The 22,625-nt window shown below is 42.4% G+C and overlaps 1 protein-coding gene across 1 annotated transcript in view; it reads right to left on the bottom strand.

Annotated features, from left to right (window-relative positions):
- SEMA5A (semaphorin 5A) overlaps positions 1–22,625 on the bottom strand; it is a 462,739-nt gene that overhangs the window by 60,662 nt on the left and 379,452 nt on the right. The window contains exons 13-14 of the mRNA XM_036896667.2: positions 10,339–10,520; positions 8,090–8,233 (exon numbers count right to left, since the gene is read on the bottom strand). Of these exons, the coding sequence (XP_036752562.2) occupies positions 8,090–8,233; positions 10,339–10,520 (326 nt within the window). The remainder of the gene's footprint in view (positions 1–8,089; positions 8,234–10,338; positions 10,521–22,625) is intronic.

Here is a 22,625-nt window from a genome sequence, read left to right as displayed (position 1 = left end):
GGAGGCATGCTTACTTCCTGGGAGAGATGTCACAATGGCAGAAGACCCCAGAGTCAAGCACCAATCAGGCTGTCTTGCCATTGGGTTTCAGCCCCCGGCAAGTTCACTATGGATTCAATGTGACCAAAGAAATGACAGTAGAACGTTCTTGGGGTGAAAGGATTATACCCAACGTTATTTCCACGGTGGCAGGTCAATCACTAAAATCTCGTCCACTCAGAGCCAGTCTGCATGCAGCAAGCCAATCTCTGCCTCTGGGCCTCTCTGCCTGCACAGCCGTCCTCTGGGCCTCTGTCCTTGGCACTGCCACCACTCCAGCCTCTGCTCTGCTCTCCTGCAGCCTTGCAGCCATGCCACAGTGTCACCCAGAGCACTGGGCAGAGCTCTTTATACGGAGTCACTAGCAACGTATTGCCCACACGTGTGTAGTGGGCTAGCCAACCAGGGCCAGGTGAGAATCCTGGCCCCAGAAACTTTCATTTTATCCATACAGGCAAATGGCTTTGTTTCTCTGAACTTTTACATGGAAGAGTAGCCAGTGGAATGGGGTAGTCATCACTCTTCTTCATATTCCAGTTTTTAAGACAGAAGAGAAACATTAGGTTTCCCTCTTAAGGAGTCATCTATAGCTACCCAGGGCCTGACTCTCAGAGCTCAGGACTATGGACATTCTTACACATCAGACACAAAGGGAAGGGACCTTGTAATTGAGAAAGTATGACCCCTAGACAGAAGAGCCAAAACAAAATCAAGGACACAGCAGATTAAAAGAATCTGACCTTAGGAAGCATGTACAAATTTGCAGAGTTAAGTAAGTCAAGCATCCTGACTACAAGGTGATTGTTAACATATGTGTGGGTGCATGGAGTGTCCAAGAGGAAATTACCATTTGTTTTGAGAACACGTTTGGAAGAAGTCAAGAAAACTCAGAGCATCAGAACTCTCAGTACGTAATGCAAAATATCCCTGTGCAGCTTCTCACACTGTGGATGGAATGATATGTAGAAGGCCATGTCCGGTTTCCAAGCTGATTCACAGACGTTCAAAAGGTATGGACTTTCTAGACTCCTTGACACTAATTTCAGTTTTCAAAAACACAAACAATAGGAGAGTACAGAGGGGAAAGGAAAATCTGACTCAAAATGCTTATAAAACCCTTGACTTTTAGTAAAAAGCCCAGCAATGGAGCCACCATCTCCTCACAGCAAAATAAATCAAAGTACACAAATAACTGTTCTTATAGCTAAAAACTGACTGCAGGAGAACCAGAAAACCACATGGAGTGTAGAACTTTCAACCAGTGTTAATAAACTACATGTTTGGCTTTACTTTAAGGTTGTTAAGTCCTTGCCTTCACTTTTTTTCTTTCTCTTACTCCAATAGTCCTGTGAAAAAAGCCTTGCCAGGCACATGAATGTCACCCTCTGCTAGGGAGGTCAGAGGGAAACAGAAATCACTAGGCGAGCTCTGACCCTTTATGTCTGGGCTTCCAACTCACGACTCCACCCTGGGAGAGTCTGCTCAGAGGCAGAGCCCTTATACGCCCCTAACTGGGTCTGTAATTTCAAGGGAATATTGTCCCTCTGGTCCCCCAGCCTCCCTCCCCAACTAACTCATGCTCCTGAGAGACATACCTCCCATCCAACTACCCACTGGGTCTCTGCTGTCTTTCTTGGTCACAAGCAACAACGGGAATTGGAGTTAGTTACCTTGGTGACTCTGCTTGTTCAAGGATGTGCATGAATTAATGGATAAAATATCTATACAATGGGCCAGCCTGCAGTTTACCATTTCTTGAGTCCTCTACATGCAGCTGGCTTTCACCAAAAAACAGCTGAATGTTTTTGAAATTTCACTGCCTCTCTTGGATTGCTGGTATCTTAAAGCACTGAAAGCCACAGATGCATTTCATGATGCATTAAAAATTAAGATTTTAATTTTGCCCATGACTGCTCATTCTCATTTTGAATTTAAAAGTGAATTAATAACCCAGCAATGTTTCTCCATAAATTATCCATTTTTCCACAAACCTAGTCTCTGTGGAAAGAACTGCCTTACATAATGCTATACAGACTATCTTCTGAGCACCACGTCATGTTTCCTGTCCTTTTTCTTCATGCTACAATTGTGTCCTGTTCTGGTGAGGTCCATGCTAGCTTCTAACTGCAGCTGTTTGCCTGACCCAGTCTGGGCTCTGTCGGAACTGTTTTCTCCTTGGTTCACTCTCAGTGATTGTCCCTTTGCTGGGCCATACTGGAATAATGAAATCTTTTGTGGACCACAGAAACTGTACATACACTGAGTCCACCAAAATATTAGTATTTACCCCAAGAAAAGCTGAGGAAGCCCACGATGGGAGAGGAATGACTTGCAAAGAGCACCACATTGGCTCACCACAGGGGTGAGCAAACATCCCTATGACGGCAAAGAAAATCAGTGATGTGGTCCCCGTGATCCCATCCCTGGGAACTCACACCTTGTATAATCAAGCCCCCCACTCAGTGCGTGGTGGGGTGGGCATCAGGGGTGACTTGCTCCCACCCAACAGAATATACAGCAAAGATGGCAGAGTATCACTTCCATGATTATGTTACTTAAGATTGTCATGTCCTTCTTTCAAGAAAACTCTTCCTTGCTAGCTTGGAGGAAGTAAGCAGTTGGATAGAGGCCCAGGTAGCAAGAAACTGACAGCAGCTTCTGGCTAATAGCTTCCATTCAAGAGCGGCCAAGGAACTGAATTCTGCCAATGGTCATGGGATTTGGGAGGTAGACCTTCTCCAGGTGAGCCTCGGATGAGACCACAACCATGGTCTACACACGTCAGTTGGAGCCTTGTGAGTCCTGAAGCAAAGGACCTGGGGAAACTGTCTGGACCTCAGAAACTGAGCCAGTAAACACATGGTACATTAGGCACCAAACTGTGGTAATGCTATTATGTAATGACAACTAAAACAAGCTCGGGTACCCAGCCACAAAGTGTAACTGAAGAAATACCTAAAAATGTGAGAGTGGCTCTGAGACCAGGGAATGGGCAGAAGCAAGCAGAAAACTGATGATCATGGTAGAGAAAACCTCGATTATCTTGAACATATGGTTGGTATAAATGTAGACTATGAGAATGCTACCAGAGAGGGTTTAGAAGGAAACAGGATAAAGAACTAACACCCAACAGCAGCCAACAGCACAGTTAGAAATGGGCAAAGAACTTGAATAAAATACAGCAAAGATGGCAGAGTATCACTTCTATGATTGTGTTACTTAAGATTGTTATGTCCTTCTTTCAAGTAAACTCTCTTTCCAAAAAAGATACACAAATGGCCAATAAGCACAAGAAAAGATCCTCAACATCTTTGTTCTCAAAGAAGTGTAAATCAAAAGCACTGTGAGACACCATTTTCTACCTACTAGGATGGCTATACATAAAAAAAGAAAGTAGCAAGTGTTGCTGAGGATGTGGAGAAATTGAACCTTTGTTCATTGCTGGTAGGAAGGTAGATAGTGAAGTCATCATGGAAAGACAGTTTGGCAGCTCCTCAAAAAGTTAGTACACAGAATTAATACATGATACAGCAATTCTACTCCTAGGAATATACACACAATAAATGGAACAGGGACTTGAATAGATACTCATATGCCAGTGTTCACTGCAGCTTTATTCACAATAGCTAAAAGGTGCAGATAATCCAAATGTCAATTGATGGGTAAATGGAACACAATATGAGATAGCCATATAGTCAAATATTATTCAGCCTTCAAAAGAGAATGAAGTTCTGATACAGGCCACATCATTGATGACCCTTGAGAACATTACGCTATGCGAAAGCAGCCGGTCACAAGAGGGCAAACACTGTATGATTCTACTTATATGAACTATCTAGAATGTGCAAATTCATAGAGGCAGAACATAAATTAGAGGTTACTGGGGGCTGAAAGGAGGCAGACACAGAGAGTTATTGCTTAATGGTTATAGAGCTCCTGTTTGGAATGACAGAGTTTTAGAAAAAGTGGTTATGTATGCATAATACTGTGAATGCAGTTAACGCCACTGAATGCTACACTTCAAAATGGCTAAATGGCAAATTTTAACAACAATCAAAACCACTGAAAAGGAAATAAGAACATATTACTGAACACTGGAAGAAGGAAGAACTTCATCACAGAAGGCAGAATGTTCCCCAAAATCGTCACTGCAGTTACATGGAAAACAGAACATGTCAGTATGAAGTGAGTCACGGAGCTTTTGGGAAATTTCTAGGCCTGGGGTCTTCCTGATGCTTATTAGAGGAAAGAAGAAAATTGATGGAAAGAATATTAACCAGTGAATAGTTTAGGAAATTCTGAGCCTCTCCTAATGACAAAAGAAGCTGAAATTAAGAAATAACTTCTGAGCACTGGCAGAATGGCTGGCATGGGGTAAACAGCTGAGGATGTGACTGTACAACCTTTTGCTAACACCTCAGAAAGATCAAAGGGTCAGAGTAGTCCTCAGTCCACAAAGGGTCCTTTTAAGAGATCGAGAGCAATGGTGTGCCCCACAGACCACCAGTCACAAGCAGGCTATAGGGTGCTGCCCCCAGCCAAAACATGAGAGTCCCTGAGTGGAGAAGGGCTATCTCAAAAGGAGCTGGGGTTGAAGATTCGTGGAGTAAACCCCAGGAAAATCCATGGGAGGCCTGTAAAGTATATTTCACCAAAAATACCAGCTTTGACTGAAAGGCACAGAGAAAAGTACAAATGAAATGAGGTTGTCAGAAATCCAAATATCTACTGGCAGGAAGTAGGCTGATAAAATTACCCAGCCGCAAGCACACGCAACTTTTCATGAAAAAGGACAGATGTTCGGGAAGCAGAACTGAAAGCCAAAAACCGTGGAGAATTATGCCCAGACCTTGAAACTTAATGCAATAACTGCTAGTACTTGTTGGCTAGATTTCAGAATTTCTGTGGAGCAGGGATTCCTGTGCACTTCTGATTTTCCCCCCTTTAAAAGCAGAGTTGTCTACAGCTGTTATCCTCTGCCTGTCCCACCACTGTATATTGAGTGTGTTGGTGGTACATAACTTGGTTTTCAATCTCAGAGGTTGACGGACTGAGAGGGACCACACTCAGGGAGCCTCATTCACCTTCAGGCCTGATTTAAATGAGACTGTTCTAGAATCTGGGGAGATGGCTTAATGGTATAAGACTCTTAAAGGACCTTGGGAGTAGGTAAAATGCATTACACATATGGAAGGGATGTGAATGATTGAGGGCAGACAATAGACCATGGCTGATGCTCTGGGACCCCAATGATCCTTGCCTTCTGGTATTCCTGCCCTGTGTAATACCCCCTTATTGCATATAGAGCAGGGTCTGTGACTTACTTCTAATCAAGAGAATATAGGCAAGGCATGGTGTGCCACTCGGTGATGACATTACGTAAGATATTAATGTCCATCTTGCAAAGAGACTCTCTTCCCTGCTAGATTTGAGGAAGCAAGGTGACTGTATCGGGAAGGCTCATTTGGCAAGAATATGAGGGTTGTCTCTGCTTAACAACTAGTAAGAAGCTGAGGTCCTCAAGGAACTAAAGGATCAGTCCACAGGAACTGAATGCTAACAACAACCATGATCTTAGAAGTAAGTCCTTCCCCAGTTGAGCCTCAGATGAGACCACAGCTCTGAGCAGAGGACCCAGGTAAGTCATATTGGAATGCCTGGTCCACTGAGACCATGAGATAATAACCAAGTGTTGTTTTAAGACAGTTTGTGGAACTATTGTTACACAGCAGGAAAAAGCTAATAGTGATACTGACATTTGCATTTTGATATTATATACACAGAGATCCATGGTTTCATCCTTGCTGGTGGCCTCTTTGGGAATCAGTGCTTCTACTCAGTTCTAGACACTCAAGAAAACCATGTTCCAGGAAATTTTAGAACAGAACAAAGTGTCCATACCTTTTAAAGTGTATGTAAAAAAACTTAAGATATTTTCCTTACCTACCACTTCAGAAAAAAAAATGATGTGAATAGTTCAGAGATTTCTGTTGCAATAAAGCTCCCATTGAATCTCCACATATTGTAGATTTTGTCCCACATGAAAAGTCACTGACTATAATCCTGGTGTTAACTTAGGGAGATTTTTTTTGGAGAATCAATTTATTCACTAGTGGCCACTCAGGAGTTCTTTAGGGTTGGTGCTCAAATAAGTACGAGTGATTATATTATTGTGTTTGCTTAGCTGTTATGTTGTGTACCTTCCCATGGAGACCAGGGTGTCCTTTAGTTCTTTAGTCTTGTGTTTAGTTCTTGAAAATTTATAAGGGATGGTATTTCTTTATATCATTTAGGTGGAGAGACCTCACACATAACATGACAAAGAAGTCTGAGAACCATTTGCTTGTGAAGCCCAGAAAGATATCAGGTCTTGGTTTTCCTAGTTTTCATTAACCTCCTGACAGCCTTTTGGAAAAGCTGCTCACCAGGGAGGCTTCAATTTTATAAAAATCTTACATGGTCCCTGTTTGTACCATCCATCCATTTATTACTTAAATTCAAAATTTCCTCCATTAACCCCATATTCATCTAGCCCAAATGAGCATTTGTTCTGTTAAAGAACAATTTTAAATGGAAGTCTCCCAAACACACGAGCCATCCTGATCTTTTCCTCAAAACGTAGCTTCATGAACAATTTTAAACGGATACAGAACATACATATGTGTTAAACAGCCTCTTCCTTCCTGTGGGCTCAGCCTGGGAAAGGGGACGCCAGGTATTAGATCTGTGAAGGTAGCGGGATTCTAGGGGCAGCTCCCCATGGCCATGATGACTTTGGCCTGCATGCGCTGTAGTGTGTGACAATACAGAGAATTTTAAAACTTCCAACTAATTTTCAATCTTACAAAGCTGGAAATAGCAGGGAGACAGCCCTCCCATGATAGGCTTTCTCACTTACCAACTGGTGTTGGATGGGAAATGACAGACTTAACACAAGATTGTCTCAGGGGACCACTTCAAAACCACTGACCCTGCTTAGTAAAAATTCTCATTTTCCTGAGTTATAGGAGTGAATCTTAATTGATAACTTAGGAACACAGTGAGGAAGCAAAGGAATGATTCTCCTGGGTTGTTCTGAGGTTGAAATAAAAACCTCACAGAGAACTACCTGTACAGTAAGCCTGTTGGTTTTATCTACATAAATACTAATTGCATAAAAATAACTACATTGAGGATTTCAGAAGAGGTTCTCACCGAACCCATATTCTGGATGTAAGCCTTCCTACATTTTAATTAAAAGGTACTGAATGCCATGTTGTTTCACATGGGTCATATAGCAAGTTTACGTCAGTATGGCAGAAAATGAATCCTAAAAGTGATGTGAAATTCACCTACTCCAAATAATGATAAACTGGAATGTACTCTCCAGAGCAAGAGTCAACCATCACAGCTGTAGATTTTATGAGGCCAAAAGTAAGTATCTGAGTATGTAACAAAACAACTACCCGTTAAATGCAAGATTGCATTGAAAGGCTCCCATGACATGCTGACAACTTAACATATACATGGAAAAGAATGCCCCACTCTGGGGTGAAGGGTACATTCACTAAGGGTATCTGTTGACAAAGCAGTGTGTAGTTATATAACCCAAACCTTGAATATATGCTCACCTATGCTCCAATTGCTTAATTTAGTTCTGATGGAAAACTTGACCTCACCTAGCCAATACCATCTGCCCAGGACCATCTTAGGACCTAGTTGGGATAGCAGGTTTTGAGACTGGTCTAGTTGAATTCTTACCAGATCTTTCTCCAGCAGACACTCACTTTCTGAGTCTCCAGGGAGCCCAGCACAGAGATCCCACTGTCCCTGGATCTCCCTTCCCTCAGGAGCTGCTCAGTTAGCCACCCCTGACAGCACCATCGTGGCATAGCTTTGGCCAAAATTAAAGAAAGGATGCAGGAAAAAGAGGAGGGAGGTTCAGGTCAACAGAGAGGGATGCCACAAAGAAGCTAGGCTGGATCCCAAACTAAAACTGCAGGAACACGGACCATGCTGGAAGGACAGGAAGCATCGAGGACGTTGGTGCTGGGCGCAGGGCTGTACGCACCGTTCCTCGCGGTTCTGCCCCACGCACACCCGGCCCCCGTGCCTGGGGGTGGGATTGCTGCAGGACCGCTGCCGCACCTGGAAGCCGATCCCGCAGGTGGTGCTGCAGGGAGACCACGAGGTCCAGGGGGTCCAGCCTCCGTTCCTGGGGAGAGAAGTAGTGGGGACACTGAGTCAGACTAGTTCAGAGTCCAGCCTCATCTTCACCCACCTCCTAATTCCCTCATCTCCCTCAGAATGATGGGACAGCGGGCTGCTAGGGAAAAGGGAACAGGTGTGTGGCTCCCAATGCACCGTGTCACAGGAATCTCAATTACTAGGCAAGTTTTCTAATTTGAGAGTCCAGGAAGGAAATTTAAGAGTAAAGTTTTAAGTGCGCTATAAATAATTTAAAATGGGCTATGTTAGAACCACTTTTAGTCATAAAAATGTTAAGATAATGAAAAATAATGTTATTTCATTGAAAAGCAATTTGAGATAAATCCCTGAACGTCTAGACTTTATGTTTTTGACTTGATATAATCTTTTGATTATATCAGCTATAATCTATGAAAAGAGCACATCTGAGCAAATAATCATTTAAAACGATGTGTAATGCTTACTTTTAAAATCTATTAATATCAGTAAAAATCAATAATTCTCTTGATAGCGGTCATATTGATAAAGAGCACAATAATGTCTAAAGTTTTAAAACAAGCTTTAATAAAAATGAAGGAAAGATATTTTAAATTCAGATTCTTGGGTACTGTTTTAAAATTTCACAAAGTTGTAAGATACAGTATAAATCAGGAATGCAAATTGTGAATGACTGTATTTGTTTTTTTATATGTGTATGTATAAAGTAGGTAGATACATAAAAATATAAAATAAAAAGAAACAAACTTGTATAAAACTTTATCAAATAAATAAAAATGTAAGTAAGCCATTAATTACTGCCAGCTAGAGGAATTATTTTTGTTGTTGTTTAACGTGGTATTTTTTTCCTTAAAATGCCTGTATCAGAATGTTTATAATTTCAGTATCTACCTTAAAAGTTAGCCCCTGCTATTAAAAACAAACTACAGGCATTTTTGAAGATTTTAACTGTTAGAGTCTGAACTCCCATGCATGTAGAATTTTTTTTGTATTTTAGTCACATATGCATTTCTATAGATGTTACCCTCACCCATAAGATTTCCATTTCCAATGGAAAACATCAACTCACATTAATTCTTATTTTTACTTTACACTTTCCTTTGAAACATGCAGGTCTACAGCTGGGACACTGAAGCTCAAGGTATCAACAGTAAGTTGGAAATAAAATTTCTAAAATCATTTCAAGTGAAAATTCCTCTGAGAAAATTCTTAGTGTATTTCATATTTCCCTATTTTGTTTTATAAAAGTTAATGATGTAAATAAAATAGTGATATCTTAAGTATGATATTATAATAAAGCTGCTTTATAATATAAATAATCAAAAAACAAGACAGAGCCTCCCAAGTTGCTCATAGAGGTAATTAGCTAGTACTTATACCCTGTTACCTACATAATTATAAACATTACCCAAGTAACTCATTGAATTATATTCAAAGTAAGCAATTTCAACATACAAAAATGACATTTTTATTTTCAAAATTTCTTTACACATGAGCAAAATTGTTAGACAATGCAGGATAATGCTTCCCAACTTGTTTGGAAATTCTTAATATCCTAATTTTATGATATATTCTATTTATAATATATGGAACATGTATACAGGGAAGTAGGTAAATGAAAGAATACGAATGTAATGGGAATATAATCAGTGAGGAAAGAAATGATGTGATTGTCTGTTGCACGGACCTGGGTTTGCATACTTGTAAATGCTGCCAAGAGGCGGACCTAGTAGAAGGCAACCGCAGAAGCTTAAAGTAAGCCTATTATCAGCAGATGGGCCACTTTTATGACTGAGTCAGTCCCAAACAATCCACTTATGCATTTTAAAGCATCACTAAAAGGGGTTCACTTACTTGATTATTAGTCTTCACAGCTAGATACTGCAGCTCTGCTCAGAGAATGACATTTCGGCTAGAACCAACGCTAAAGAGGTACTAGTACTACACTGGACAGTCCTTTTCTCATAAAGCAACACAGTCAGTTACCACAATCTTCAAACAACAAGAGTTCTGCAGCCTTTATAATGTTGTTGCCAGGAATCAATGGAAACCATCTGATTCATACAGAAGGAAAGCAGTTGATGCCCAGAGGTGCTCAGAGTCGGGGGGACGCACCTGGAACAGTTGGCGATCTCCATGTGGGGGCCCTCGCACTGCCAGCCACCACACTGAGGGGCCGGGCTGTCGCAGGAGCGGGTACGACAGAGGCAGGACCCCACAGCGTTGCCATCAGTGTGCGTGCAGGGTGTCCACGGAGACCACGCACCAAAGCGCCCGTCCACGGTGAGATTCCTTGTCTGGGAAGGACACGCAAGCAAGGATTTCAGAAAGGGTTACGGCCATAAATGTGATACAGGAAAAATGAAAGGCCTCGCATGAGGCACTCAGAACCCATTTAGAATATTTCATGTTATAGTTTAAAAGGGGTGGACAGGGAAATATTTCAAAATCAGGTGAAGAGGTCATTGATGGAGACAGTGATGGGGAGGAGGCAAGAGGAGAAGGAGAAAAAGGAAAAGAAAAGGAAGATGGAGAGGGGGAGAGGAGGGGAGAAGGGAGAAGAAAGGGGAGAGGAAGAGGGCCAGGGGAGGGGAGGGGTGGTGAAGGATGCTAAGAGCTTGGCGATCAGGGGGTGGCAGGACTGCCCACTGATGTGGGAAACCTAAGGACCATGAGGAGCTGGAGTACAAAACCACAGATACAACTCTGCTGCATGTTTGTGTGCCTTAAAAAAATCAAAGATTAGTCAACTAGTGTCCTTTGAGACCTGGCCTGGCTCAAATGTCACCTTGAGCTGATAGCATTTAATTTACAACATATTAGGGGAGTGCCTACTAAGCAACCTTAGTGTTTTCTTGGAGAACCGAAGGTGATGAGCTGATTCAAACCACTAATACCCCTGGGTCGTGGTGAAGAGGGACAGGGGGCTGCGGCCCTGGGCCACCCTGGGGAGCTAGGGGAGATGGCACCTGGGCGCTACAGCAGGGACCCTGTGACTGCAGCCTAGTTCAGGTCCCACAGCAGTAGGAGGGCCGCCTGAATCCCACGGAAAGGATGCTGAGTAGCTTTTGGCTCCACAAACAAGTACAGTCACCGCATCCAACACAAGACCCAGATCTGGGTGGCAAGTTGCTCAGTTCTCAACACATCTCAGATCTGTGGCCTCTTCCATCTGTATCAGGTATATGGACATTCTGCTGGATCCCCATCCATTGGGCACAAGAATTCTCATAGAGGGATAAGAAGGCGACTACCATTGGGGCATTTTCACACTGAAAATGTTTGGTAACTTTTCATCGAATGGCTGGCAGGTTGGGTGTACTGGCTGATGCGTACAGGGCATGTGTGATGAGTGGTGAATGGAGGAAAGGAGGGATTTCAGAGCACAGGACAGGACTGTGTCATGAGGGCACCTGGGCTAACACTTCAGATGCACACAAATGTGTGTCAAAGCTCATCAGAAAAATGATGCAAACTCCTAAAGAGCTTTAAAGTCAGTGAATTTAAGTGAAAACAACCAATATAGTCTATTTGCTCAGAATATCAACATCCAGGTACTTTAGCACATTATGTGGACCATAAAAGTTTATATAATTAGCTACCTCCTCCTCTGCAGGCTTGCTTTTCTGCAGACTACATGCCAGCCCAGCCCAGAAGGGGCCAGAAGCCTCCAGAATGTTACTGGAGTGTTAGGAAGGAGCCCCATAGCTTAGAAAGCATAAAACAACATGGCTTCATGATACAGGGGGGTCCCAGAGGCAAAGATCTAAGTATTAAGTAGCTGAATCTATGATGACTCGGGCAGGAAAGAGAAGCCAGGGTCCATGGGGTTTTGAGGAGAAGGCAATGAAGGCAGTCTGGGCACAGAGGGACCGTCAAGGGATGCTGAGGCTGCCAGAGCCCAACAACGGGAGCTGTGGCTGTTATGTGCGGCAGTAACAGGGGCTGAGCGAGGAACAGAGCCTGGGTGGGCGGCCTGATGGGGGGCTGTCAGAGGGGCATGCTGCTCCTGCAGGAGCTGCAGTCTGAGCCACACGAGGGCCAGGAAGAAGTACCCAGTCCTGATCCTCCTGAACAAGCCTCCCATTGACAAGAAACCATCCTGGGGTGGCGGCACCCTGGAGGTGGGAAGGATCAGGCTCCTGGTGCCGATGGTGGATGGGGACGGGGAATGAACCGAGCTTCTTAGCAATCTACGCCACATCAGGAGAGGCTTCTGAGGCATCTGGTCCCTTCCATTTGCCTCTCTTAGCAAAGACGTGGGGTAAGGTAGGTGGAGGGTGCTCTTATGATGTTTGAAGCTTTGTGAATCCCAACATTAATCAGAAACTTCTGAAAGGACAGGTTAGAGGACTTGGGGCAAAGGAGGTTCTCTCAACCTCTGCTGGCTTCTGTTTCTTTGTCTAAAATACAAAGGAAATAGACATGGAGAATGTTAGACCCTCTGGTTGTAAGAGGTCATGAGGAAATGTGACTCATGCCAGTAGAGAATACAGAGAAATGGAAGATTTGGGAAGACAGAGGAAATACAATGTAGTGATGAGACATGAATGAGGATGGAAACAGGAATGTTCTGAATGTTGACAGAGGACATTTCTGATAGAAAGATATTTAGATTGCAAGGTCATGAGTCAAGCTCACAGCTGAGGGGAACTTGGTACAAGCTAAATTTATCAGTAAGGTGGTTATAAAATAAATGAATATAGGGAAGATATGAGTAGGAACAGCAAGAGACAGAGAGAGGAACCAGAAGACGAACAGACAGATGACATGGAGAGAAGGGGCTGGAGTCACTGCCCTAATTACTGATGGCTTTTGAGGTTCCTGTTCCAACTCATGTTGCTCTTTCATAATAAATCTCAAGTCCTGGAGGGAACCTGAGAATCTCAGTTCCTGCAGCCCAAAGAGCTAAGGCAACAACCTCAGTCAGGGCGGGTGGGTTGTTATGAAAGCAACACTTTGAAAGAGGTCTCGCATTCCCCATGTGAGTCATCCCTCACCACGCCTGTGAAGGGGACATATCCCTGGCAGGTCGGGCTGGCACCACCATCCATCCCTGGAATGGGATGGGCCCCAGGCCAGGGACATCCTCACTGTCTAGGACAGTCCTGGCAATCCCACTACCTTGGGCCAGTGCTGGGTCTAAAGATGCACATGGCACCTGATTCTGGCCAATGAGACTCAAGGAGAGACTGCAGTAGGCTTCCAGAAATTAATTTTCTCCACACAAGAGGATGACCCTCTTTGCTTTAGACACTGTTAAATGAGGACATGATGCTTGGAGTTCCTGCAGAAGAGAAGGCTCAGGAAATAAGGGACCAGCATAACCAGGGCCTCCCCAAACTGCCCTGAGTCAGCCCTGAAGCTGCTGCTTCCCATCATCATAGGAGGAAACTAGTCCTTTACAAAGCTCTATTCACAGGAAATTCAATTTCTTTTAGGTGAATGCTGACCTACTGGACACAATCCCTATATACTATTTTTAAGAAAAAGCAAACTAATATTTAAGGAATTTGTAAACTTGCCAAACCATAGTCCAACTAATGATTTAAAATATGTCACTGGAAATGCTGGTGTGTACTTTTTCTTTTTCGTGACACCATGGTTTTTCAACATTGGCACTACTGACATTTGGTGTGGGCCATCCCCTGCCCTGTAGGATATTTGGTGACATCCCTGGTTTCCAGATGCTTGTACCCTGCCACTCCTGGGTGTGATAGCCAACATTTCTCCAGACACTGCTACGTGTCCCCAGGGACAAAATTTCCTCTAGTTAACAACAACTGTTCCTCAAAAAGCTAAAAATCGGAGGAGGGTGGAGCCAAGATGGCGGTGTGAGTAGAGCAGCAGAAATCTACTCCCAAAACCACATATATCTATGAAAATAGAACAAATACAATTCTTCCTAGAATAAAGACCAGAGAACACAGGAAAACATCCAGACCACATCCACACCTCCAAGAACCCAGTGTCTCGTAAAGGGGGTAAGATACAAGCCCCGGCCCGGCGGGACCCGAGCGCCCCTCCCCTCAGCTCCTGGCAGGAGAAGAATAGGCAGAGCGGGAGGGAGACGGAGCCCAGGACTGCTGAACACCCAGCCCCAGCCATCCGGGCCAGAGCGCAGACACAGTGCATGCGCAGGGCCCTGGAAACTACGGAAACAGGGCAGCAAGAACGGTGAGTGGGTACCGGAGGCCTGGCACCGGAGGACATAAGAAAAGCTAGCGGCCATTTATTTAATTATTTATTTTTTCTGTTTTGTTTTGGCGAGTGCTTTTTGGAAGTTTTAAAGGGATACGGACCCCAATACTAGGGAAACAGGGCAGCAAGACCGGTGAGCAGATGCCTGAGGCTGGCACCGGAGAATAAAGACGAATGAGCAGCCATTTAAAAAAATTTATTTATTTTTTTAATTAAAAAAAAATTTTTTTTTTTTGTGGTCGTTGTTTTGTTTTGGCGGGTGCTTTTTGGAAGTCTTAAAGGGACAGGGCGGGACACTTAATCCAGAGGTAGGGAATCCAGGGATCTCTGGGCACCCTAACCCCTGGGCTGCAGGGAGCAGGGAGGCCCCTTACTGAGATAAATAGCCTCCCGGCAGCTCCCCCTCCAACGGGATTCCACCACTTTGGAGCCGCTGATAGAGCCAGGCCACGCCCACAGTAACAGCAGAGATAAACTTCATAGCAGCCAGGCAGGAAGCAGAAGCCTTGTCTGTGTGCAGCTACCCAGCACAAGCCACTAGAGGTCGCTGTTCTCCCAGGAGAGGAGGGCCACAGACCAACAAGAAGGGAAGTTCTTTCAGCCGTCACTCGTCCCAGCTTTGCAAACTATTTTTGTCACCATGAAAAGTCAAAACTACAGGCAGACAAAGATCACAGTGACAACACCAGAGAAGGAGACAGACCTAACCAGTCTTCTTGACAAAGAATTCAAAATAAAAATCATAAACATGCTGACAGAGATGCAGAGAAATACTCAAGAGATATGGGATGAAGTCCGGAGGGAGATCACAGATGTCAGAAAGGAGATTATAGAAATGAAACAAACTCTGGAAGGGTTTATAAGCAGAATGGATAAGATGCAAGAGGCCATCGATGGAATTGAAACCAGAGAACAGGAATGCATAGAAGCTGACAGAGAGAGAGATAAAAGGATCTACAGGAATGAAACAATGTTAAGAGAACTGTGTGCCCAATCCAAAAGAAACAATATCCGTATTATAGGGTTACCAGAAGAAGAAGAGAGAGGAAAAGGGATGGAAAGTATCTTGGAAGAAATAATTGCTGAAAACTTCCCCAAACTGGGGGAGGAAATAATCGAACAGACCACGGAAATACACAAAACCCCCAACAGAAAGGATCCAAGGAGGACAACACCAAGACACATAATAATTAAAATGCAAAGATCAAGGACAAGGAAAGAGTTTTAAAGGCAGCTAGAGAGAAAAAGGTCACCTATAAAGGAAACCAATCAGGCTAACATCAGACTTCTCGACAGAAACCCTACAGCCCAGAAGAGAATGGCATGATATATTAAATGCAATGAAACAGAAGGGCCTTGAAACAAGGATACTGTATCCAGAACAACTTTCATTCAAATATGATGGTGGGAATAAACAATTCCCAGACAAACAAAAGCTGAGGGAATTTGCTTCCCACAAACCACCTCTACAGGACATCTTACAGGGACTGCTCTAGATGGGAGCACTCCTAGAAAGAGCACAGCACAAAACACCCAACATATGAAGAATGGAGGAGGAGGAATCAGAAGGGAGAGAAGAAAAGAATCTCCAGACAGTGTATATAACAGCTCAATAAGCGAGCTAAGTTAGGCAGTAAGATACTAAAGAGGCTAACCTTGAACCTTTGGTAACCACGAATTTAAAACCTGCAACGGCAATAAGTACATATCTTTCAACAGTCACCCTAAATGTTAATGGACTGAATGCACCAATCAAAAGACACAGAGTAATAGAACGGATAAAAAAGCAAGACCCATCTATATGCTGCGTACAAGAATCTCACCTCAAACCCAAAGACATGTACAGACTAAAAGTCAAGGGATGGAAAAACATATTTCAGGCAAACAACAGCGAGAAGAAAGCAGGGGTTGCAGTACTAATATCAGAAAAAATAGACTTCAAAACAAAGAAAGTAACAAGAGATAAAGAAGGACACTACATAATGATAAAGGGCTCAGTCCAACAAGAGGATATAACCATTCTAAATATATATGCACCCAACACAGGAGCCCCAGCATATGTGAAACAAATACTAACAGAACTAAAGGGGGAAATTGACTGCAATGCATTCATTCTAGGAGACTTAAACACACCACTCACCCCAAAGGATAGATCCACCGGGCAGAAAATAAGTAAGGACACGGAAGCACAGAACAACACAGTAGAGCAGATGGACCTAATAGACATCTATAGAACTCTACATCCAAAAGCAACAGGATATACATTCTTCTCAAGTGCACATGGAACATTCTCCAGAACAGACCACATACTAGGCCACAAAAAGAGCCTCAGTAAATTCCAAAATATTGAAATCCTACCAACCAACTTTTCAGACCACAAAGGCATAAAACTAGAAATAAACTGTACAAAGAAAGCAAAAAGGCTCACAAACACATGGAGGCTTAACAACACGCTACTAAATAATCAATGGATCAATGACCAAATCAAAATGGAGATCCAGCAATATATGGAAACAAATGACAACAACAACACTAAGCCCCAACTTCTGTGGGACACAGTAAAAGCAGTCTTAAGAGGAAAGTATATAGCAATCCGAGCATATTTAAAAAAGGAAGAACAATCCCAAATGAATGGTCCAATGTCAAAATTATCGAAATTGGAAAAAGAAGAACAAATGAGGCCTAAGGTCAGGAGAAGGAGGGCATAAAAGATCAGAGAAGAAATAAATAAAATGGGAAGAATAAAACAATAGCAAAAATCAATGAAACCAAGAGCTGGTTCTTCGAGAAAATAAACAAAATAGATAAGCCTCTAGCCAGACTTATTAAGAGGAAAAGAGAGTCAACACAAATCAACAGTATCAGAAACGAGAAAGGAAAAATCAAGACAGACCCCACAGAAATACAAAGAATTGTTAGAGAATACTATGAAAACCTATATGCTAACGAGCTGGGAAACCTAGGAGAAATGGACAACTTCCTAGAAAAATACAACCTTCCAAGACTGACCCAGAAAGAAACAGAAAATCTAAACAGACCAATTACCAGCAACAAAATTGAAGCGGTAATCAAAAAACTAACAAGGAACAAAACCCCTGGGCCAGGTGGATTTACCTCAGAATTTTATCAGACATACATGGAAGACATAGTACCCATTCTCCTTAAAGTTTTCCAAAAAATAGAGGAGGAGGGGATACTCCCAAACTCATTCTATGAAGCTAACATCACCCTAATACCAAAACCAGGCAAAGACCCCACCAAAAAAGAGAACTACAGACCAATATCCCTGATGAACATAGATGCGAAAATACTCAACAAAATGTTAGTAAACCGAATTCAAAAATACATCAAAAGGATCATACACCATGACCAAGTGGGATTCATCCCAGGGATGTAAGGATGGTACAACATTCGAAAGTCCATCAACATCATCCACCACATCAACAAAAAGAAAGACAAAAACCACATGATCATCTCCATAGATGCTGAAAAAGCATTTGACAAAGTTCAACATCCATTCATGATAAAAACTCTCAGCAAAATGGGAATAGAGGGCAAGTACCTCAACATAATAAAGGCCATCTATGAAAAACCCACAGCCAACATTATATTGAACAGCAAGAGGCTGAAAGCTTTTCCTCTGAGATCGGCAACTAGACAGGGATGCCCACTCTCCCCACTGTTATTTATCATAGTACTGGAGGTCCTAGCCACGGCAATCAGACAAAACAAAAAAATACAAGGAATCCAGATTGGTAAAGAAGAAGTTAAACTGTCACTATTTGCAGATGACATGATACTGTACATAAAAAACCCTAAAGACTCCACCCCAAAACTACTAGAACTGATATCGGAATACAGCAAAGTTGAAGGATACAAAATCAACACACAGAAATCTGTGGCTTTCCTATACACTAACAATGAACCAACAGAAAGAGAAATCAGGAAAACAACTCCATTCACAATTGCATCAAAAAAAATAAAATACCTAGGAATAAACCTAACCAAGGAAGTGAAAGACTTATACTCTGAAAACTACAAGTCACTCTTAAGAGAAATTAAAGGGGACACTAACAGATGGAAACTCATCCCATGCTCGTGGCTAGGAAGAATTAATATCGTCAAAATGGCCATCCTGCCCAAAGCAATATACAGATTTGATGCAATCCCTATCAAATTACCAGCAACATTCTTCAATGAACTGGAACAAATAATTCAAAAATTCATATGGAAACACCAAAGACCCCGAATAGCCAAAGCAATCCTGAGAAAGAAGAATAAAGTAGGGGGGATCTCACTCCCCAACTTCAAGCTCTACTATAAAGCCATAGTAATCAAGACAATTTGGTACTGGCACAAGAACAGAGCCACAGACCAATGGAACAGACTAGACAATCCAGACATTAACTCAGACATATATGGTCAATTAATATTTGATAAAGGAGCCATGGACATACAATGGTGAAATGACAGTCTCTTCAGCAGATGGTGCTGGCAAAACTGGACAGCTACATGTAGGAGAATGAAACTGGACCATTGTCTAACCCCATGTACAAAAGTAAACTCAATATGGATCAAAGACCTGAATGTAAGTCATGAAACCATTAAACTCTTGGAAGAAAACATAGGCAAAAACCTCTTAGACATAAACATGAGTGACCTCTTCTTGAACATATCTCCCCGGGCAAGGAAAACAACAGCAAAAATGAACAAGTGGGACTATATTAAGCTGAAAAGCTTCTGTACAGCAAAATACACCATCAATAGAACAAAGAGGAACCCTACAGTATGGGAGAATATATTTGAAAATGACAGATCCGATAAAGGCTTGACGTCCAGAATATATAAAGAGCTCACACACCTCAACAAACAAAAAACAAATAACCCAATTAAAAAATGGGCAGAGGAACTGAACAGACAGTTCTCCAAAACAGAAATACAGATGGCCAACAGACACATGAAAAGATGCTCCACATTGCTAATTATCAGAGAAATGCAAATGAAAACTACAATGAGGTATCACCTCACACCAGTAAGGATGGCTGCCATCCAAAAGACAAACAACAACAAATGTTGGCGAGGCTGTGGAGAAAGGGGAACCCTCCTACACTGCTGGTGGGAATGTAAATTAGTTCAACCATTGTGGAAAGCAGTATGGAGGTACATCAAAATGCTCAAAACAGACTTACCATTTGACCCAGGAATTGCACTCCTAGGAATTTACCCTAAGAATGCAGCAATCAAGTTTGAGAAAGACCAATGCACCCCTATGTTTATCGCAGCACTATTTACAATAGCCAAGAATTGGAAGCAACCTAAATGTCCATTGATAGATGAATGGATAAAGAAGATGTGGTACATATACACAATGGAATACTAATCAGCCATAAGAAAAGGGCAAATCCTACCATTTGCAGCAACATGGATGGAGCTGGAGGGTATTATGCTCAGTGAAATAAGCCAAGAGGAGAAAGAGAAATGCCAAATGATTTCACTCATCTGTGGAATATAACTACAAAGGAAAAACTGAAGGAACAAAACAGCAGCAGAATCACAGAACTCAAGAATGGACTAACAGGTACCAAAGGGAAAGTGACTGGGGAGGATGGGTGGGTAGGGAGAGATAAGGGGGGGGAGAAAAAGGGGGGTATTAAGATTAGCATGCATGGGGGTGTGTGAGAAAGGGGAGGGCTGTACAACACAGAGAAGGCAAGTAGTGATTCTACAGCATTTTGCTATGCTGATGGACAGTGACTGTAAAGGCAGTTATAGGGGGGACCTGATATAGGGGAGAGTCTAGTAAGCATAATATTCGTCATGTAAGTGTAGATTAATGTTACAAAAAAAAAAAAGGCAGTTCCTGTGTGGTGACCTCCAGTGAGTTCTACACAAGGGTGTAAAGGGCATATAAAAGTGTAGGCAAAGGGCCTGTTTGTGTTTATACAGAGGATCAAAGCCTAATTTGGCTACCCCGAAAATCAACTAAGAAATGATATGAAAAAGAACTTCCAACATCAGCACTCTCTGGAAGACTCATGCCAGAAGATGATCATCAAAAAACCCCAACAAAGATCCACGCACTGCTACAGCTGTAGATGCACTCATCCCACCAGCTCCTGGACTTGCCATGGGAATGAGGAAGGAGATATCTAAGCTGGCCTGTGCATACAGTAAAACAACAAATTTGACTGGATCTATACTGTTGGAACTCAACCAAGAATTAGGAGAAGTGCAAATTGTAGCGCTCCAAAATATTACAACTACAGACTATTTACTGTTAAAAGAACATATGGGTTGTGAACAGTCCCCAGGAATGGGTTGTTTTAATTTGTCTGATTTCTCTCAGACTGTTCAAGTTCAGTTGGACAATATCCACCATATCATAGATAAGTTTTCACAAATGCCTAAGGTGCCTAACTGGTTTTCTTGGTTTCACTGGAGATGGCTGGTAATTACAGGTATGCTTTGGTTATGTAACTATACTCCTATTATGTTAATGTGTGTGCGCAATTTAAGTAGTAGTTTAAAACCTATACATGCTGAAGTTACTCTACAAGAAGATATGTCAAAGAAATAATCAATCTTCCCATGTTTTCTGCTGCCTGCTACTTCTATAGCTTTTCTTCTTCCTTCCTAATTACAACCCTTAAATAGAATTTGTGCCTCATATCAAATGTACCGGTACCTAGAATTATCATGTATATAAATGTTGAATCACTGTGTTGTACACCTGAAACTAATGTAATACTGTGTGTCAACTACCTTTCAATAAAAAATAATTATCTACAAAAAAAAAAAAAAAAAGCTAAAAATCAATCTACCATATGACCCAACAACTCTACTTCTTTTGGTATTTATCTGAAGGAAAAGAAATCTCTGTGTTGAAGTGATACATGCCTCCCCATGTGTATCACAGCATTATTTACAGTAGCCAAGGCACAGGAAGAACCTAAGCATCCATCAGTGGATGAAGAGGCAAAGAAACTGTGGACCATCCATCCATCCACCTACCTATGTACCTACCTACCAACCAATGGTAGAATACTATTCAGCTATAAAAAAGAAGAAAATCCTGTGATTTAGGAAAGCATGGATGAACTTTAAGGGCATCATGCAAAGTGAAGTAAGTCAGACAAAGACACATAATGTGTGATCACTTACATGTGGATCCCCAACCAAAAAAAACAACCCAATGGCAAAAAAGATCAGATTTGTGGCTGCCAGAGGCAGAGGGTTGAGGGGAAGGGTGAAATAGTGCAAACAATTAAAAGGTACCAGCTTCCCGCTGTGCAGGATGATTAAGTTTGGGGGATGTAATGTACAGCATGAGTCTATAGTGAACATGGCTGGGCAGTATACTTGAATGGGGCTAAGAGAGGAGATTCTAAAAGTTCTCATCATGAGGAAAAACCCCCTTTTATTTTTTTGTTTTCTATATGAGATGATGGATATTACCTAAACTTACTGTGGTACCACTTCACGATATATGTTAAGTGAAATCATTTTTACTGCACACTGTAAACATATACTGTGCTGCACACCAATTCTGTATCAATAAAACTGAAAAAGAACCATTGCACTAGATATTCTTCTTTCCACCTTTGGACACTGGTGTAAGATAACAGAGTCTGTAGGCAAAGAGATGCTATAAATGTTCTCTTTCTAAATATACAGATGGGCAAAGGATGAGCTGATAAGACTGACAGAAAAAAAGGAAGAATGTGGAAGACATGGTGGCTGAGGGCAGAGTGGAGAGGAATGGGCAGGAAACATGGGGCAGGCAGAGGAATAAAGAGCCCGGGAAAGACAGGAACCACCCTGGGCGAATCGCTAGTGGGTGAACACAGTGACTGCCATTCTGCAGGGTAAGAGCGTGGGCTTTACTTTCTGGCCAGGGCCGGTAGCTGCGGACTCTGAGGGGCAGGGTTTTTCAGTCCAAGGCCATTGCAGTCGGTCCTGTTAAATTCTGGAGCAAGAAAAACTTGCAATCTTCAGAAAAGCACATGGGGAGCTGAGCAAGGGCTCTCTGCATTGCACATTTAATCATGTGCTCCTTTGGACCTGAGTATATTAATTCAAGAATCTGCCTAGTAAACAGATCCATGAATGATGGGGTAGGTTCTGCTGCTTCACCTTTCCACGTGAGTGTTTTTATACTTGCTTGGTAATTTCCTTAGACATCAGAAACAGAGCTATCTAGA

Source organism: Manis pentadactyla, chromosome 2 (genome assembly GCF_030020395.1).
Source record: "Manis pentadactyla isolate mManPen7 chromosome 2, mManPen7.hap1, whole genome shotgun sequence".
NCBI classification, from domain to species: Eukaryota; Metazoa; Chordata; class Mammalia; order Pholidota; family Manidae; genus Manis; species Manis pentadactyla.
The sequence above is the reverse complement of the archived record's forward strand: the minus strand, read 5'-3'. Positions and strand labels throughout refer to the sequence as shown.